Below are 19,480 nucleotides of genomic sequence, written 5' to 3'. Positions count from 1 at the left end.
AGCGCCCGGTGTGTAGCAGCATGTGTATGTGTGATGAGCATGCAGGCCCATGCCATCCGCCAGCAGGCTGTAAACAGTGTGGGTACACACACATACACACACATTCATCAGCAGCATTGTCAGCAGTACTCCCGGGAAATTTGTACTAAACACTGCTCTACTAATTTGCTGCGCGGTGAGCGAGCATAGTTGTTGACATTCTGGTTAGTGCAAGAAGGGTGGTCGTTGACAACAGCTGACTGACTGACTGAGCTGGAACTGGAAGGAGTTGGTCAGCAAGAAACTCACCAAATTTCCTAGACTAGAGTAGAGTATAGGCCTACCCAGTGCCTGTCACGTAGGCACTAGCTAGAGTCGGAGTAGAAAGAGAGACACTTCCGTTCCGGTGTTTTGATGAAATTTGACTTTTGTTTTAAAGCCATTTATTCTTCCTGGAAGATTGATCAGTGATTTGAGACTCAGCGTTGATTACATTGTAATTTACAGCCAGGAGGGACATTCTTCGTAGTCCAGAAAGGTAAGTATTGTATTACTAACTTAACAGTTATACTCAGACACAATTTGCTACACTACAGACACCATTACTGAGATTTCGGTCACAGCTTAAAGCTGGGTTTATTGCCAGTCAAAAAGATTGTCATAAAACATATTATTTGGCAAGCGGCTGCACATTGAAAAACAAAACATACATAAAATACAACTTTTCACAAAATGGATGCCTTCGCCCATCCAACCACCCTAAATTGTGCCCATTCAAAGGACAAACCATGTCCTTCCAATAAGGATTTAATTTTCCATATCCCATTAACAAAACATACCACGATAGGTCACATGACCATATTAGACTGAACATTACATGACCTCCACAGAAAACAACACACACATAACGCACATTGCCTAAAATTACCAACAAACAATTCAAATATATAATACCCTAAATTCCCCCAAAGTGGAACGCCTGAGGGGATAAACTTGACTTATTATTAATCTACATGTAAGTTGGTACAGATTGCACCGCTATTAACTATACAAAGTTAACAATTAAATGCTTCCCCACGTTGGAACGCCCGAGGGGATAAACTAGCCCTAACGAAAACGAAAGGCGCTATTTACTAATAAAATGCCAATTGATGAATTACCTACTGTATTGTACCCATGGCATAATTCTAATTCCCCAAGTTGGAACGCCCGAGGGGAAATGTAAAATAGCCTTTGGGAACTGAAAGGCACTATTAATAATGAATATTATAATATTTGGTTTATGATTAGAATGACAAGTAACTTTCCCCAACAGCCTATTTACCCCCCATCACTGATATTCCTGTCATTTTTTAGCTTCCCCAACAAAAACTGTGACAAAAGTGATGTTTAACCATTTTCCCTCCAAAAAGACCCCCTTAGATAATGTAACCCCATTGGTTAGAAGTTGAAATCTAAACCTATGATTGGCCAATGCCCTTACCCAATCAAAAACCCGATACTGACCACAGCTGCTTGCTGATTGGTTAACAACCCACACTGGTGGATCCCATGTATCCATGCGAATAGCCCTCAGAGGCCACCCAACCAGTCACATGACCTGTTAATGCTCAGCATTGCTTAACTCACATAGACTGGCCACCGGTCACCCCACCATTTATGCACAACACGCACCACCCAGCCTTATGCTGAGTATAAGGCATTTGATCATTAATTAGTTGATAAAATGAATTATTACTATTTATTGCCTGTCTTGAGTTAGTTTTTTAGCTCCTTGCTCTATGGTTTTAGCCTAAATGCAAGGAAATGGTTTTAGAAACCTTTCGATTGTTTTAAAACCCTATTTTATTAACTGTATTCCTTTGACAGACCCTTGGTTAAACACACTGCCCAATTAATTTGATCACCGTGTTCTTGTTTTTTTTCTTGTTTTTTGGGGGGAGAGACTACTAGAATTTCAGTGAGAGACTACTAGAATTAGGTCTTACTTACTTCGTTCTAAAATTTCGTATTCAAACTTGGAAGGGCAAGGGCAAAAACAATCATCTTTGTGTGGCCGGGGGGGGGGGGGGGGGGGGGTTTCTAAGGGCAGTTTCCAGGGGCAACGAGGCAATACATTTGCCTCTACTAGTACTGTGTGTGTGGACTAATTTTTAAATTTGTGATTGATTCATTTTTAGGACAGACAACACATTTAATTAGATTTTAAATAATTAGATGCCTCATTCTTGCATCTTTCATCATTGGTAAATGGTGCTTGTCCTAGAGAGGATGGATTGCAATTTTATAGCCTATAGTGCTGACAATGTACATAGGTTGCTTATAAGATGGTTCATCTCCTGGCCATGCTTCTCTCGGAACCCTTGGAGTGATTGTTTGCAGTGACCTCACCTGCTGGGAGCCAGTTACTGATCCAAACAGCTCATTGGGTAAGGGCTATGCTTGTGAATGGTTGCCTATAGGTGAGGCTATGATTGGCCTGGTTGTGTCAGGATGACGTTTGGAGGAGGCCTAATATTGATCATGCAGAATTTTGTAGTTGAATTCAAAATGTCATGCAGGGTATCCAATCCCAGTAATGTCAGCATGCCAGACACACTTAAATCTGGGTGGTACACAACAAAATGGGCAACTTAGCATTGGATGACTCTCAACAAAAGACTATGGAAGTCTCTTAACGAAAAGGTCACCATTAAGCTTCTTGCCACCTCTGAGCCATCAGCTACTGTATGGCACATTAATAACTACTTTGGACAGTTTCCAGACTCTGATTGGTCAAAACCCGATCACGTGGGGATACTATTAAGGGGTGATAGGCCTTGAGGACTGGCTCTGGAAACTAGCATAAATGGCCCCTAAACCAGCATACATTGTGTGCAACTAGTTTGCCCTTTTCGCTGTATCGTAATTCATCTTAGTTTCATTCACTTTATGCACATGTGCAAACGCGCTGAAAATGTATCAAACCCCTTTCATAATGCAACATGCTGCACTGACGCACAAAGCAGAGCTATTGTCCAATCATTTGCCTAAATTGACCCCAGTGAGGGTGCTTAACAGACCATACTTTACAAAGTCACTGGTCTCAAAGTAGCAGTACCGGTGCTGAGTATCGGTTATGTGATTAACGCACGAAAGAGCTGGGAGGCATCGAAAGCTAAAATATATAGCCCCTGTACATTCTGGAAGTATCTCCAAGAGAAAAGTTGTAAATTTTAGCCGTTTAGGGCCTATTTTGTTAAAAAGGTATTTATTAATTGGAATAACAGTGTGAGGACCCGGCCTTCACTGCGTGGTAATGGACCTTTCCTCCGGCTGTTAACAGACCTCGCCTCCTGCTAGGTCCATAAACATCTTCGCCCACCAACCTGGTCATTACCATGCGGTGAAGACCAGGTCCTGGCACTGTTAAATTCCCTAGTTAATGCTAGCAGCAGTGTATTTCATTATTCTTTTGTTTACATCAATTTCCCCCCCCCCCAAATTTAAATTAAGAAACCTGTTAAAAAAGAAAAGAAAAAATTAGGAATCGGTAATAAACTATTATACAATATGTTAATACTCTGATCCATAAGTTTGATTTTGAAGCTACTTGTTGAAAAAATATTTTTTGCGGATAGGGCAACATTTTTTTCACATTTGATTTTAGAATGTTAATGAAGAGGGCCTACTTTAGTTGAACATGGAGACTAATTGTTTGTTTTTGTTATTAATTCAAAATTACATCTCTAGTTGTATTTTAAGAAGACATTGTAAGCTAAGCACATTGTGAGCTTGTACCTTTGTCATACAATGTCTACTCAACTGGTCTAACAACCCGAGTCTTCTGGTATTCTGTAGGCATCCTTGATAGTTTCATTGTAAATTCTTTCCAATTTATGGTCATATTGTCATTCAACAGTTAATAATCAAAGGCTACACTAGCCTTGATAACTGTGAAAGACTGACTTTAATTAGGCCCTAACGGCATGAATGGTAGTTTGTTTCAAAAGTAATTAACTGTCACCAATTCCATTAAGAGGTTTTGTGCATTTGAAAAGTACACACAGTTTGCTATTTATGGTTTACATTTGTGTTGATTAAAATTTCAGAGTACCAGGGCCTACTACACAATTACGTTAATGAACACAATTGGTATACAAAGCTTGTTAGTCTTGAGAATTTCTCTTGTTATCATGCCATATGTGTGCTCTTAAATGTATGTATTCCCTTTTACACAGTGGGGTCAACCATTCCTGTAGGTAAGGGACTGATCCTGTTATGGACAATCAGTGTACTGGCAATTAGATGAGTAGTTAAATTTGAGAATTGATGTTTGGCAATTTTGCAGGAAATCTAAGCAAGCTGCTCTTGTGATCCATTCCTGTTGTTTCAATAATTGATTTTATGAAGTCCTGTATTTCTTATTTTTTTTATTTGCATCTGTATGGTCTACATATTGTATGCTAACATGTTTAGATCACCAGTTTGTTCTTCGTGTCTCTTCTTGTCCATAAAACTCTTGAATAAAGAGACCCAACATTGTTAGAACCGTGTCACTGTCGACAAGAGTTCAAATTTATAATGTTTGAATAATAATCATAATAACAATTCCCTAATCATGTAACATGTATTATAGAAAAAACATCCTACTAAGTGCTTTGTCATGGATAAGGGAGTGTTCCAGATAATCAAATATGTGTGTTTATCAGATAAGGGCAGGGATGGCAATAACATAACCTAGTACTCATAGCCATAGTCCAAGGTGGTGGCAATTTCTTGATTAAAAAGGAGTCTGCAAATATGAACAAGTGCATACATTAATTGGAGATTTTTGAAAATGTACATGTAGCACAAACATAGCAACAACAAAAAATGTTTTGCTGACCATGTTTTGACAAGGGGTAGGCCTCAGAAGTCTATTAACCTGTTAAAAACCAATGAAACTACTTAAAGGCAATGGACACTTCTGGTAAATTTCAAAGACCAGTATTCTCATTATACCCCAACAAATGCATAAAATAACAAAACTGTAAATATTTTGACTCAATTGGACATCGAAGTTACAAGAGATTAAAGGAAAAAAACAACACCCTTGCTTCTTTCCCCATGACTATGTTATTTCAAAGGGAGCTGTTTCTCACAATGTTTTATGCTATCAACAGCTCTCCATTGCTCGTTAACAAGTAAATTTTATGCATACAATTATTTTGAATAATTATAAATTTCGAGAGCCTTTTATGCATATTTACAACCCACCAGCAAACAAAAGAAAATGAACATTAAGTGAAAATCATCCAGTTTTGGGTTAGCCATTTGGTGAGAGTCATTTATTTCACACACTGGATAAAATAGTGCTAGACAGTCAAAGGTTTTCTCAAAAAAGTAACATGTAAAAAAACAAAGCAGTATTTGTTTTAATAACGTTATCTGCCCATTTTAAAATAACAGGTTTTGCACACTGAATGATCGCTTCATAGACCCATTCTAAAATAACGTGTGCACACTATTGGCTCGAACCGGAAGTTTACGTTGAATAATTTGAAAAGGTCATAGCTCCTTAACCTCATAATTTATACTTAATTGGTAAGGCCTTAAAATACTTAACAAACGCTACACAGAGTATTCCTCATTTATCTTCAACTTCCGTTCCAGTTCAAACCAGAAGTTTAAGTTCCGTGGTATTTGCGCTTCATAGTAAAAAATTTAAAATGGTTATCAGTAAAGTTTTTACATTTATTTTGAAACAAGAACACCTAGTGCTTCTTCTTCTAAAAAGACTTTATAAAAACATTCTTTATTATTTTTGTGACAGCCTTGGGAGTAAAGGGTAAAAAGTGTACACAAAAGTCTGAAAAATCCTTGAAATTCAGGTTTTGAAAAAAAAATCATGAAACAATAGGTGTTCAGATTTAATCATGTATAAACAACAAAGAGTCATTAGTAAGGACAGCCAAAATTAAATATGCCTTTTTGAACTATTAACTTTTGAAAAATGGAAGTTAATTTTTACCCTCGTTTTACTGTCACGCGAGTCACAAAAAAAATGATTATAGTATTTTTTCTATTATAGACCCTCAACATTTTTTTTCTTCTCTCTCATAATAGTGGTCTTTTCAAAGGGTCTTTCAAGAATTAATTTGTTTTTTTTACCTAGGCCTTCTACTTAAAAAAAAAAACACCCTCGAGTTTGTCACGCGAGTCACGGCAAATGCACTTAATGCACGTGGTTAGCAAAAGCTACCAAAGTATTCTGGGGATGATGTCTATGGAATGTTACAAAAGCACCCCCAGCCCACTGGAACATACTACATGTACTATGTCCCTGAATTTATAATTTTTTGTTAGAACAAGGAATTATTACAGTGTACAATTATAACGTGGCACACTCAGCAGATCATGTTGAACTACATGTACCATGTGTACACTGCATACTGCACTGTACAATGTGCTCACATCTGCATAATTTACATGCATTATTTAAATAATACAAGGAATGATAAACTTAAAACAAGAACAAACAAAAATATTTGATGAAACTGTGTATTTTAAGACAGTATTCTAAAGTTAGATTTGGAGGGGGGCATCAATAAAGAAATTACTTAACAGATTTACATGTACTCAGCCTACGGAGTCTAATGCCATTAGAACTTGACACAAAAAATTGTGGTTTCTTATCAACCTACTCTGCCAAGCGCAGTGAGAAAAAAGTCCTTTCCCCAATCACAAAACAATATAATAATTTCTAGTGAGGGTCTCTCTATGAGTTTGAGTGGTTCTGAAAAGAACTGGTGGTTTAGCAACTCAACGTTTCGACCAGACAGTGTTAATAAACCACCAATTCTTTTCAGAACCACCCCAACATTACCATGTTTAAGTCAAAGCCTGTTTAGATTATTTTTCCTTTAAATGTTGCTTCAGGTGTTTCTTCCTTTGATGAAAAGATTCAATTTCAAGTTCTGAGTGTTCTGAATGAAATAAATTGTTCTTGTAATGAAGTATCCTGTTTAGTTATTGTACATTTTCTCACTTGTCACGCGAGTCACAAACTTCTGTCACGCGAGTCACGTTGCATTTAACAAATTTTCAATTTTTTTAAAACTTTTTATTTTGTACTTTTTATTGTATAATATAGTGCTTCTCTTGTACTTAAAAAAAAGGTGATCCGGAACTAAAAAGTTCCTCTGAGTTCTCACGACTGGGCAATGGCATACAGGGATGCAACACCTTTCATTTTTTGGCAGTCACGCTAGTCACATTTTTGGAACTCCTATAAAAACATGATACCTACACAATTTGTTTTCCTTTTTTATTTTTTATTATAGGGCTCTTCACTAAGTTTATATATATTGAGTTACATGAGAGCCATGTGTTATATTTTGGAGTATAGATCTTTCAAAAAGTGAAAAACCAGTGAGATTGTCACGCGAGTCACAATGGAATGGCTGATTTGGAGATGAAACCATTGCAGTGATGTCATGATGACATCAAATCAAAGTTACTTATCAAAATCATAACTCATGAACCACACAATGGATTTTTATAATCTCTTGACATCCTCGGAAAAGCCTATTTGAAACTCAGGAAATGCTACAAAGAGTGTGACCCAATTTGATTCTGACTTCAATTTCAACCATAGAGCTATATAAAAGAATTCAACCCAGAAGTTGCCAATTTCAAAAATTCAAATGGCAAGAACAATCATGTTACAGCACTTTTTACATCATGGGTCGTGACCCTGCTCAAACTTATGCACATGATGATACCAATTTGATCTAAACTTCTGCTTGTAATTGAATGTCAAAGCCCATTTATGTATTGACCTGCTTTTAAACTGTTGCCCTTGATCCACCCATGCCATGCATGTTTTTTTTATTATATATTACTGATGCATGAATTTTACAAAGGAAATAATTATAAAAATACATTTTTTATTATTCAAAAGCAGATCATTCTGATTAAGAACATGAAGTGTGTTATAATATGATTGGTCAAAAGCAGATCATTCTGAGCAAGAACTTGAAGTTTGTTATAATACGATTGTTCAAAAGCAGATCATTCTGATTAAGAAGATGAAGTGTGTTATACTACGATTGCTCAAAAGCAGATCATTCTGATTAAGAACATGAAGTGTGTTATAGTACGATTGTTCAAAAGCAGATCATTCTGATTAAGAACATGAAGTGTGTTATAATACGATTGTTCAAAAGCAGATCATTCTGATTAAGAAGATGAAGTGTGTTATAATACGATTGTTCAAAGCAGATCATTCTGATTAAGAAGATTAAGTGTGTTATAATACGATTGTTCAAAAGCAGATCATTCTGATTAAGAACATGAAGTGTGTTATAATACGATTGCCTTCAGGAGCATAAAAGTGGTTGATATATTTCTGTATACTTAGCACCTGCCTCTAGACCTGCATAGTGTTGTCTATTCCCTGATACAATGTGCATCGATATTTATAGATATGAAGTGAAGAGGGAATTTAATCTTACTCCTTGACCATTCATGCAGATGATACCAAAGCAATATAAGGAATTGCAACACTGTAAGTTCATATTACTGCAGGTGTACTGCTTTAGTTGGGGTTGGGGATGTGGTGAATGAAGTCAAGGATAACATTTGGAGTGCATACAGTTGATTCATTTTCACACCTGAAAATTAAGTTGAATGCAAAATGAATTGAGTACACTATGTATGCCCTAACAATGTTTGTGTCTGACTTTGTAAGGTAAATATTGCATCTTTTGGTGGAGTGGTATTCAAAGCATCTGAGACACACACATCCAAGTATTGAATGTTGTACACATATTGCATCTAATTGGAATTTGGAAATGAGTTGTTTTGCAATGTATACACTTGTACAGTAATATGGTTTACTGCAATTTATGTACCGTTTGTAGGACTTGAGTTCAGGACTCGAACTCAAATCACGTCTCAGCTCACACTCTTAGTTACTCTGACTTGAGTCGGGTCAGCAAAAGACTCACAATTGTCATACTCGACTATAATGAGTCAGACTTGACACGTATTTTCACAAACAATAATTTTTTTAACATAAAAACAATTCCGATGATCCAAATGTCGTGACCATTCAGAAATATTAATATTTAGCACACAAAACAAGTGCACTGTTGTATGGTGGTGTAATAGTGTTCGTGATTTGTGTAGATAAATGTAACTCTGGTTTATCGGTTAAAATACATTAGTGTTCGTCCTACTCGACACTATGCAAAAATTTAAGGCAACTCTCCAAAATGAACCTATAAATATAATGATTTTTTTTTTATAATAATGAACAGAAGACACTTATCCATTTGTTTTGCTCATGTGTTGCTACAATCTCTTTTAGGACAGCAGTTGTTTCCTAGAAACGCACATGAAATGTCAATATTGAGAACTCAAGATCACTCTTACATGTTAATTTATTCATTGAAAGCAAACTGTGCTACACATCAGCTTTGTACTTAATTCAAATATTAAAGTTGAATGAGGTCGGTGCCCTTGAAATGCTCCTGTAGAAATGTACAATTTCCTCATAGGGTGCCCTTTACCAAGGAGAAAATGCCTTGGATCCCTTGCCCTTTCAAAAACGAAGCATACAGGCCTGATATAATAATTAATTGATGCGATTTTAAACATAAACAATTAATAAAGTAAACTTTCCAAATGCATCACTAATTTGCACAGATGAGTAAAACAAATTTCATACTGATAAATTGTGAAGAGGAGTTACTGTGTATGAAGAGCTTTAAGTACCCTACTTCACTGTAATAAACAGAAGCAAAAAATGCCAATAGGTCGGGCTTGGAGTGTGTGTGTGCACTATGCAATTTCAGGGATTTAGTTGATAATTTTGCATTCGATTTTGTAAAAGATAAACTTCCAAATTTTAACCAGAATTAAAAAATAAGATTCATTAAGAAAAAAAGTTGTACACATACACATTTTTGGGTACCTGTATGGCCTACAAGTGAAGACGATAATTTTATCACTGATCCAAATTTCATCATCACCCCCTCTGGAGACGTCCTTGCCTCATGACAGAAAAAGAAGACGCAGGAAAAAAGTACCAATCATAAGTGACTCTGCTGGTTCCTGTCAACCGCTGTAAATTATTTCTTGGATTAAAAAAGCAACGACCTAACCAACTGTGACTAATAAATAGTGAACCTTGAGTGTGCCTACTAGGCCCATCCCACGGATGCCATCACATCACATCTTGAGGAGGACACAGCAGGGAAGACATTCCAGAGTAAGGTATCACAGAAGGCCACTTCATGATCAATGTCGGCAGTTAGCAACGAGGCAATCTTTAGACCCTAGGAATCTTGCTGTAGTAATCGCTGGCTCTCCAGAGAGACCCATAAGAGGTGGACACATCTTGGGAGACATAGAGAGAAAGAGCAAACATCATGAAGAGACAGAGGTCTGCATTGTTGCTAATAGCAAAAATCATTAGCCTCTCTATGTATTTACTGTGGAGCAATTAAGTGTCGGAAGAGATTGAGGTTGCTTTTATTTGGATTGTTACATTCTTTTAAGATTGTCTGAAAAAGCAATGTAATAGATCATGTTTTAATTCATTAAGATATTAACTTTGGTGGAACAGATAAATTTGAATAGAATAATTAGTTGAACCATGCCACCCCTCCACATTTGTTGGTGTTTTACTTGTTTAACTTATGAACCCGGCCAGTAAATATGGGTTTTCACTGGTAGAGAGTATTTCAATGGGGAAATGTTAGCTTGCAAAAAAACCTCACAGGGAACCAAAACAAAATCAAGAGGCACTGATATATACCTGAGAGGTGTTTTCACAATTTGTTTTGCTAAAAACATTTTTTTTTAAACGTCAAACTAAAACTCATAAAAAAACAAACATATTTTTTCAATTGTTAATAGCTAATTTTTATTGTAAAAAATCTTGCAACTTTCTAGCTGCAAGATAACCGTACCAGTTCAGATTCTGAATGTATTTTTACAATCTACATCTATTTCTACATTTTCTCAGGAGTAAAGCAAAGTGTAACATGGCAGGGAACGCCCCACCAGGACTACCTCCAAAGCTTTCTAGCACTGTAGAGTTACGCTTTTCCTGTAAGAATCTGCCTGATAAGGATATTACTTCCAAGTCGGATCCAGTTGCAGTCTTAATGGTGTTTGATACACTGCAGAAAGTATGGGTTGAGGTGAGTTCAATCATAATTAGTTTCCTTTATTTTTAAAGGCAGTGGCCACTATTGGTAATTACTCAAAATAATTATGCATAAAACCTTACTTGGTAACGAGTTATAGGGAGAGGTTGATAGTATAACGCACTGAGAAACAGCTCCCTCTGAAGTGATGTAGTTTTCGGGAAAGAAGTTAGCTCAGGTTTAGAATTTGAGGTCTGGAAATCAAGCATCTGAAAGCATCAACTTCGTGTGACAAGGGTGTTTTTTCTTTCATTATAATGTCACAACTTCGACGACCAATTGAGCTCAAATTTTCACATGTTTGTTATTTTATGCATTTGCTGAGATACACCAGGTGAGAAGACTGGTCTTGTTCAATTACAAATAGTGTCAAGAGTCTTTAACAATATAATGGGTAAGTATACCTTTGGTCTTTGGAGCTGTTTGATTTTATTAATCTTATAGAGTATAAGATTAAAAAACAAAGATTACAGTCAAACTAACCTGTCAAAATTTCTTTTCAAAAGGGGGTTGTTTTTTTGAGATATCGTCAAAAATCAGGAGCGGTTAATGACAGATATGTTTCTCAGATTAAAAAATTTAAATTTTGGGATTTTTTTCCGTAACCAAAATACTTTGATGTGAAAAGATTCTGAAAATGCTTTATTGACCCCTTGCACGCGCGTGACATGCGGCGACTGATCCACGCTCACCATGTTGGTGGGCAAGTTAGGTTTACGTGTAATAATGCCGCGTCGCCTAAAATCGCACTTTCACTGCATAACGCACAGCATAGAGTTATATATAAAAACGTACAGTGAAATTGCCCACCAGTATGGCGCATTCAAGATTTTGTTGATGATGACGTCAGGTGAAATGGGTCAATACGATCGAAAGATGGTATTTCTAAACGAGTAAGTCTTTTTTGCCTTTAGTTTCAAGAGTGATTACCAAACTTAAACATTCCTTTAAAATCTCATTTTGCAAATTTTATTTCCAGATAACACATTTACCATAAAAACCCAAATGTTTTGCTCCTGTATGAGTTTCAAGACCATTGGGAAATTAATCATCAACAGTAAAGGAAGGTTTCAAAGAAATGAAAGGATTGGTTGGATATTTGTTTAAACTATTTAAAGAAATATCATTAAGAATTTTTGTTTTCATTGACATTTATGATCATTATTAAAATTATAAATGTGAAAAATGCCATGATGTTCACATACATGCTAACCTCACATTATGTTTGTTCATATGTTTTGTACTCAGCTCGGCTTCATATATTTTCCAAAAAGTTAAATTATTTTTTAAGTTTTAACTTGTTTTCTCAAGAAATGTGTATTTTGTTTGAGACGAATCAATTGAGCTTCAAAGCCATTGGACACTTTCGGTAAACAGTATTGTCCAAAGGCCCACACTTGGTGTATCACAACTTATATATAAAATAACAAACCTGTGAAAATTTAGGCTCAATCGGTCATCGGAGTCGGGAGAAAATAACGGGGAAAACCCACCCTTGTTTCCGCACGTTTCGCCGTGTCATGACATGTGTTTACTATAAATCCGTAATTCTCGATGTCGAGAATTGATATTGTTTTAATGTTTTCTCAAAAAGTAAAGCATTTCATGGAATAGTATTTCAAGAGAAGTCTTTTACCATTACCTTCTGTAAACCTTGTAAGTTATTTGTAAGTCTGTGAACTTTTATTTTTTTGTCTGTTCCGAAAGTGTATAATGGCTTTAAATATGCTGGATCTATTTCTGATTTACTTTAATAATAATAATAATAATAATAATAATAATTAGCCCAAAAGGGGAGGCATCAGTGCGCTGTTCAAAGCTAAATTAACTGAAAATGACAAACAAATTGGAATATCTTTTTATGTATTATGCACACCAGCAAAGTACTTTTGGTTGAAACTCTTTGTAGTTGGTGTAAAATTATTCCCAAACCATTGGTATAAATTTGCCCCGATTTTCTATTTTCTTTTTTTTTTTTTAGGAGGGAAACGTTTCCAGAGCGTTCGAATTTGGGATAAAACAACACCACAGGACTTTTAGCTCATAATTTGTTTTTCAAATGAGAAAAGTTTTAAGATTAAAATGTAAACTGGTTTTATAAAAAATTAATAAAAAAACACACAGTCCAGAAAACTTCATTACTCAACCAAATTGAAGATCAGACTCAATTGTTGGTTATTTATGATTGTTCAAAGTTAGCTATTGATATTCAATTACTAGTATAAGAAAATACTGGACTTGTTCAGTCAGAGTTTACTTGCCCTTATCTAGACCATTCACTGGCCCCCAGGCCTGCTGCCTGTGTAAAATTTGAGCCCTGGTTTTAACAATGTAATTAAATGGATCTCACACTGTACTTGATAGAAATCTTATTTTATGCGCCTCGGGTACAAGCTTCAATATGGTACTTGTACATTAACAATGTGTATAATGGTAATACTGGAGCCTAATTAGGTACCCAAGGCGCCAAGAGATCAATATGACAGGTTTTTTATTTGTTTATTGCAAAGTTGTGTCAGCATCTTTTAAGAGTTTACAAGGTGCTTACAAATTTACAAATTTGTCTTGCCTTTTGACAAAATTGCCAAAACCAGATACATGTTATATTTATGCCATTGACAGGACTCAAATCCGCACCTCCTGAACGTAATGAGTCTTGTGTACTGGACCGCTCGACCACTACATATGTACATGTCTCTTTGTACAATGTCAGAATGTGTCTCATAATTCAGATTTATCATGTTTAATGTAGAAATTTGAAGGCTTCTAATTTGCACAGGGATGACACAAGGCAAATTTCTCTCGCATGGGATTGGTTAAGATTCTTGATTAGTTTTGTTTACAAATACATTTGTTTACTTTACAAAGGTTAGCTACAGTATTTAACTTTCCCCGAATCAAATTAAGCCAGAGCATTTAAGGGTTATGTTTTACCCTCATACAGTCTTTCTCAAAGAACATTATTTATAAACATCTTGAAAGGAGAAACTAAAAGAAACAAAAGGTTAACAACTGGGGTTTGTTTGGTTTTTGTTGGTTAAGTTTTGCTTTTGTTTTTAGCCACAGAACCCTTTAATGTATTTTCAATCATTTCAAGTAATCCCATTCCCATCCTCACTCAGATTAGCCTAGATTTCAATTGTCGGTAAAAGACACCATCATAGATCAAATAAGATCTCTGATAATTTGATTTAAACAGCGTAAAACACATCTCTCAGTTGTGCCCTGATTCCAGATCACTATAGCGTGTAATAGTCGACTGCTGTCTGCATACCTAATGACAATGCTTTGAGCAGAAGTCAGGTAGTACTTTAAATGTGTAGCTAACTGTTTTACAGAAACAGGGATACAATTAATCATCTGAACAGCCAGTGGCAAAAATCTGAAGTCTGGACTGAAGTGAATATGGTTACACCATCTGACTATGGATGATGCTATTATTAGCAACTGCTCTGTTTAGTAACCAAACTTGGGCTGGAGGGGAGGGGAACTTGGGAGGGAAAAGGAGTTTGTTGTATCATAGAGCAAGGGTTGTATTGATGCAATTTGTATAGTCAAGGTTACATGTATACAAGAGAAGGTTTTGGATTTTTCATTTTGTACCTTATTTCCTCCTTCCCCCCCCCCCTTTTTTTAACAAAAAAGGGCACATTTTAAGGATCTCGGACAAAAAAATATATTCTAAAAATAGTATTCAAAATATGTAAAAACAAAACAATAAAGAAACTGCCCTCCTTTTTTTCAAAAAAGCAGGATGCTAAACTTAAACAAAAAACTATTTGGCCTTACTGTACTTGTTAAATCCAGTGGACACTATTGGTAATTGTGAAAGACCAGTCTTTTCACTTGGTGTATCTCAACAATATGCATAAAATAACAAACCTGTGAAAATTTGAGCTCAACTGATCATGGAAGTTGCAAGATTATTATTAAATACTCTTGTCACACGAAGAGTGTGCTTTCAGATGCTTGATTTTGAGACCTCAAATTCTGAATCTGAGGTCTCAAAATTGAACTCGTGGAAAATTACTTCTTTCTCGAAAACTATGTCACTTCAGAGGGAGCCGTTTCTCACAATGTTTTTATACTATCAACAGCTCCCCATTACTCGTTACCAAGTAAGGTTTTATGCTAATAACTATTTTTAGTAATAAGCAATAGTGTCCACTGACTTTAAAAGACGGACTGTTACATCAACCATTCATTCTCTATCTGCTTGACTGATTTTGGTTCCACTTCTTATAAACAGTTCATAGGAAGTATAGCATCGATTGTTCATTATACAACATAAAATAGATTCACAATAATAAAGTAATGCAAAAATGACACTGCAGTTTTGTTTCTATAAACAAACTCACATCCACTAAGACCACAGGGCTTGTGTCTTTAAAAGGTTTCTATAAACAAACTCACATCCACTTAAAGGCAGTGGACACTTTTGGTAATTACTCAAAATAATTATTAGCATAAAACCTTTCTTAGTGACGAGTAATTGGGAGAGGTTGATGGTATAAAACATTGTGGGAAACGGCTCCCTCTGAAGTGCCATGGTTTTCAAGAAAGAAGTAATTTTCCACGAATTTGATTTCGAGACAGTTTAGAACTTGAGGTCTCGAAATCAACCATCTAAACGCACACAACTTCGTGTGACAAGGGTGTTTTTTTTTATTCATTATTATCTCGCAAGTTCGATGACCGAATGAGCTTAAATTTTCACAGGTTTGGTATTTTATGCATATGTTGAGATACACCAACTGTGAAGGCTAGTCTTTGACAATTACCAATAGTGTCCACTGCCTTTAAGACCACAGGGCTTGTGTCTTTAAAAGAATGTTTTCTGAACTAGAATTGTTTCTACAAGACCAAGTATAAAAAATCCATTCTGATGATTGTTTTTTTTGTAACAAAACTCATTTATTAATGGCAACAACAGGTTGGTAAGCCAGTCTTCACTTTGTGATAACGACCTTGGTTGTTGGCTGACCACTGTTAATGGACCTGCCTTTGACTCAATCCCTTAACAGCAACCAGCCACCAACCAGGTTATTTCTATTTATGCAGTTATAAAGACCCTATCCTCACACTGTAATTCCCAAAACACCATCAAACTATTCCACCCATAAGTTTACCAGCCCAACACTAAATCTACTCGCCTCAATAGTCCATGTAGTCCAGTGTAAAATTTGAGCCCTGTGACCATTAAGCGTGTTTAAAAGCACTGCAGGTAATCTTAAAGGCACTGTACAGTACGAGTACAAGAAAATGATGAAAGAAAAAAGAGGGAGTTGTTTCCCACAATGTTTTATACTATCAACAGCTCTCCAATGCTTGTTACCAAGTCAGCTTTTAAGTTAATATTTGTTTTGAGTAATTACCAAACGTGTACCTTCCCTCTAAACAGCTTCTTTTAATTTCTTGCAGGGGCATGGTCATACGTATGATGGTCAGGACCCTGTTGGTGTTTTCGACTTCCCTTAAATTAAAGTATATTAGTATATTGTACTGTATGTCTGTTATTTACAAAATAATGTAAATTTTGTTGATCCATTTGTAGGTTGATCGGACAGAGCAGATCAAGAACAATTTGAATCCTACCTTCACCAAGGGGATAACGATTGAGTATTGCTTTGAAGAGGTCCAGAAGCTTCGTATTGGAGTTGTCGACATCGACAATAAGTCAAAATCATTAAATGATGACGATTTTCTTGGTGCTATAGAGTGCACTTTGGGAGTGGTAAGTATAAACTTTTGTCAATATACAAATTATGGGTCTCTTGATTCTCTCATCTCCCCTACTCCATTCATCATCCACTCTGATTCAGACCACTTAATCAAGCTCTTAATTAAGGTGTCATCATTTAAACAAAACTTATAAATTAGTACGTCCAGATTGCTTACTTACAATGCAAAGTTGGATATTTCAGTTTCGAAAAAGGATGTCCAAAATAGACCTAGATGCTGACCATATTAATTTACAACCTCATTTTTAAAACACATAGTAGACCACAAAGAAGGATGCAACTACATGTACATGTATTTTTTATACACCCTAACAATACATGTGGCCACAAAATAGGATGCAATTACACCCTAACAATACATGTGGCCACAAAATAGGATGCAATTACACACTAACAAAACATGTGGCCACAAAGGTACTATTAAGGTAAGTTAAGTTTGTTTGTGAACTAAAACAATGAGCAGAAATAGCATTTATTAGTGGTTTTTGTTTTTGTCTTCAACTATATTTAAGGATTATGAAATAAGGACATTAAAACACATAAAAAACTGGAGGATGTTGCTGGTTTGTTTTCATGATGGAGAACAGGAAGCCACGTCTATAGTCCTACCAGTTGTTGCACTCCTCCTAGATGTTTCTTCATGGTAGAGGACAGGAAGCCATGTCATTATAGTCTTACAAGTTGTTGCACTCCTCCTGGATGTTTCTTCATTATGGAGGACAGGAAGTCATGTCATAGTCCTACCAGTTGTTGCACTCCTCCTAGATGTTTCTTCATGGTAGAGGACAGGAAGCCATGTCATTATAGTCTTACAAGTTGTTGCACTCCTCCTGGATGTTTCTTCATTATGGAGGATAAGAAGTCATGTCATAGTCCTACCAGTTGTTGCACTCCTCCTAGATGTTTCTTCATGGTAGAGGACAGGAAGCTATGTCATAGTCCACCAGTTGTTGCACTCCTCCTAGATGTTTCTTCATGGTAGAGGACAGGAAGCCATGTCATTATAGTCTTACAAGTTGTTGCATTCCTGGAAGTTTCTTCATTATGGAGGACAGGAAGGCATGTCATAGTTCTATTAGTTGTTGCACTTTTCTTAGATATTTCTTGATGGTAGAGGACAGGAGGCCATGTCATAGTTCTATCAGAATTTGATTTTGAGACCTCAGATTTAGAATTTGAGGTCTCGAAAAGCATCTGAAAGTACATGACTTCGTGTGACAGGATTTTTTTCTTTCATTATAATCTCGCAATTTCGACGACCTGTTTCACATGTTTGTTATTTGATGCATATGATGAGATACACGGAGTGAGAAGACTGGTCTTTGACAATTACCAATAGTGTAGAGTGTCTTTAAGATGTGGACCATGTGAAATGCTCTCCTGCACACTCTCTAGCATTTTTTGATGAGTTGAATTATGCATGGTTTTAAAGGAACACGTTGCCTTGGATCGGACGAGTTTGTCAAAACAAAAGCGTTTGTAACCGTTTTTTATAAAATGCATATGGTTGGAAAGATGTTTTAAAAGTAGAATACAATGATCCACACAAGTTTGCCTCGAAATTGCGTGGTTTTCCTTCTACTGTGCGAACTAACATGGTCGGCCATTTATGGGAGTCAAAATTTTGACCCCCATAGATGGCCGACGTGTTAGTCGACGAGGTAAAAGGAAAACCACGCAATTTCGAGGCGTGTTTGTGTGGATCATTGTATTCTACTTTTACAACAGCTTTCTACCCATATGCATTTTATAAAAAACGGTTACAAAGGCTTTTCAAAGACCAACTCGACCGATCCAAGGCAACGTGTTCCTTTAAATTACAGCAGCATATTTAAGTATGGGTCTGCTATCAAGTATTAAACCGGAGTCAGAATTTGAGTAACTATAGGGCAGTGGAGAGGTATACATATAAACCAATACCAGTCTGTGTGCCAACCCCCCCACCCCCCTTGCAGGGAATGGTCAGGACAGTAGAGGTATAATAAGTATAAACCAATACCCGTCCTTATTACAGGGGACTAGTCTGTGTGCCAACCCCCCCCCCCCCCTGCAGGGAATGGTCAGGACAGTAGAAGTATAATAAGTATAAACCAATACCCGTCTTTATTACAGGGGACCAGTCTGTATGCCCCCCCCCCCCCCCTGCAGAGAATGGTCAGAGCAGTAGAGGAATTATAAGTATAAACCAATACCCGTCTTTATTACAGGGGACCAGTCTGAGTGTCTGTGTGCGCATCTGCTTGGCGCACGCGGCAGAGTGGTGCAGAAAAGCATTGGAGAGCCCCATGTGTTCTTGCTCACACGTGCGTCTTGGGCGGAGCGTACTGGATCGGTCTATTACTACCTTAGAGGAAGTTGCTCAATGCATAAACATGAGGTTGTTTAAACATGTTTATAATACGAATCATAAACAGTGACATGTTTACAGACGATCTTTTCTATAATCTTACCAACAACGTAACATGTGACATGCACTACATCTACGTGTATCTATTTCTGGATATGACATGACCATTACCAGTCTTAAATAATGAAACATCCTTTGCTAGGTTTTACTCAAGTGGAACTTCACAAAAGCCA

At 36.5% G+C, this 19,480-nt stretch overlaps 1 protein-coding gene across 3 annotated transcripts in view; it reads left to right on the top strand.

The window, feature by feature from the left end:
* Nucleotides 1-20: 20 nt before the first annotated feature.
* Nucleotides 21-19,480, top strand: part of LOC139935166 (copine-3-like) — a 59,348-nt gene continuing 39,888 nt past the window's right edge. The window contains exons 1-3 of one of the 3 annotated variants that reach the window (XM_071929639.1): nucleotides 21-517; nucleotides 10,976-11,153; nucleotides 16,714-16,893. In XM_071929639.1, the coding sequence (XP_071785740.1) occupies nucleotides 10,995-11,153; nucleotides 16,714-16,893 (339 nt within the window). In that variant the 5' untranslated portion in view covers nucleotides 21-517; nucleotides 10,976-10,994. Of the gene's footprint in view, nucleotides 518-10,064; nucleotides 10,391-10,975; nucleotides 11,154-16,713; nucleotides 16,894-19,480 lie in introns of those variants that run through there. The other 2 variants (XM_071929638.1, XM_071929637.1) reach the window with 2 other exon arrangements.

Source organism: Asterias amurensis, chromosome 3 (assembly GCF_032118995.1).
Source record: "Asterias amurensis chromosome 3, ASM3211899v1".
NCBI lineage: Eukaryota > Metazoa > Echinodermata > Asteroidea > Forcipulatida > Asteriidae > Asterias > Asterias amurensis.
This window is presented reverse-complemented; position numbering and strand designations above follow the sequence as displayed.